A 1,831-nucleotide genomic window follows, 5' to 3' on the forward strand; every position below is an offset into this window, starting at 1 on the left:
AAATGGGCAACAGATGGCACTCCAGCATTATTTTTTAAAACCAAAAGTAGAGATAACCTAAATGTCTCTCAATATGGGCATAAATCAAGGTATGACTATAGTCAATTTTTTTTCCTCAAAAAATGACATATATATACATATAATCAAGAAAAGATATATTTTACATGAAAAAGCAAACTGCAAAACAATATTATATCATTTGTACATTTTAAGAAAAAGTATATGGGAATCTATATATAGGCACAATCATACCAGATTAGGGCCTTAAAAAATACATGCACAAAAAATGGTCTAGAAGAACACATACCAAACCCAACAACGTCTTTTGAAACAATGTCTTCTGAAAAGACAGGGTAGAAAGGTATCAGAATCAGAAGCCTTTTTATTTTATATTTATCTCTATTTGAATTTTTTTTTTTTTTTTGGCTTTGTTGCCCAGGCTGGAGTGCAGTGGCACAATCTTGGCTCAAGTGCAGCAGCATGATCTCAGCTCACTGCAACCTCTATCTCCCAAGATCAAGCGATTCTCATGCCTCAGCCTCCCGAGTAGCTAGGACTACAGGGGCGCACTACCACACCCAGCTAATTTTTGTGTTTTTGGGAGAGACAAGGTTTCACTATGTTGGCCAGGCTGACCTCAAGTGATCTACCTGCCTCGGCCTCCCAAAGTGCTGGGATTATAGGTGTGAGCCACCATGTCCAGCCAAACTATCTGGATTTTTTAAACCAGAAACATTAAAAATGTTTTACTTAATTATAAAAGATACGTTGTGACCTATCTAGATTATTTTAGCCAGAAACATTAAAAATGTGTTGCTTAATTATAAAAGGTAAGTTAAGAAGTTATACAATAATTTTCTATGAGAGGCAGGGTACAACATAGTAAACATAATTCTAAGTCACATGAAATAGTCCCCGCATTTCTTTTTCTAGTCAGATTGCTTATTTCTACTCAACTATCTTCACAAAGAAGAGAAACATGGCAGATTGCAGGAAAACTGCCTTTATGACTCCTAAGGCACATTCTGACTCTTGCTATTTTCAAAATTCAAAAATAATCATAGTAAAACACTTACCGGCAATGAGGACATTGAGCTCTCTGCTCTGTCAGCCAGCGCTAAGGGGGCAAAAGAATTAGATTTTGATTAGAAAACACCATTACTCTGTGCGTGTGCATGTGTGTAAAATACTTAATACAAACCTAATGAGTTTAACTCTCTACAGTGCTTAAATCAATTTTAGAGACTAAAATAACAGGCAATCTACTGCCTCCCTCATACTGTCATCTGATAGGGACAATTTTTTAAGGGACAGAACTCAAACCAAAATAGCTATTCTCACACAGGAAAAGGAATGATTCCAGGACTAACTGATTCTCATGGAGAATGTGTATATAATCTTACTATTGTCTTATAATAATGATACTGTCACCTTCGCACCCAAAAATAAACCACAGTGATGGTTTATTTCTACCTAAACGTACTTCTAAATTTATTTTTTGAAAAGTAAGCTAATTCAGCAGGGCGTGGTAGCTCACGCCTGTAATCCCAACACTTTGGGAGGCCGAGGTGGGTGGATTACCTGAGGTCAGCAGTTCCAGACCAGCTTGGCCAACATGGCAAAACCCCGTCTCTACTAAAAATATAAAAATTAGCCGGGCATGGTGATAGGTGCCTGAAATGCCAGCTACTTGGTAAGCTGAGGCAAGAGAATTGCTTGAACACGGGAAGCAGAGGTTGCAGTGAACCAGGACTGTGCCACTGTACTACAGCCTGGGTGACAGAGTGAAACTGTCTAAAAAAAAAAAAAAAAAAAAAAAAGATTAAGATGG

At 37.5% G+C, this 1,831-nt stretch overlaps 1 protein-coding gene across 1 annotated transcript in view; it reads right to left on the bottom strand.

Moving 5' to 3' along the window:
- Positions 1-1,831, bottom strand: part of TRIM37 (tripartite motif containing 37) — a 118,465-nt gene that overhangs the window by 109,919 nt on the left and 6,715 nt on the right. The window contains exon 3 of the mRNA XM_037742440.1: positions 1,077-1,117. Within this exon, the coding sequence (XP_037598368.1) occupies positions 1,077-1,117 (41 nt within the window). The remainder of the gene's footprint in view (positions 1-1,076; positions 1,118-1,831) is intronic.

Source organism: Cebus imitator, unplaced genomic scaffold (assembly GCF_001604975.1).
Source record: "Cebus imitator isolate Cc_AM_T3 unplaced genomic scaffold, Cebus_imitator-1.0 Scaffold121, whole genome shotgun sequence".
NCBI classification, from domain to species: domain Eukaryota; kingdom Metazoa; phylum Chordata; class Mammalia; order Primates; family Cebidae; genus Cebus; species Cebus imitator.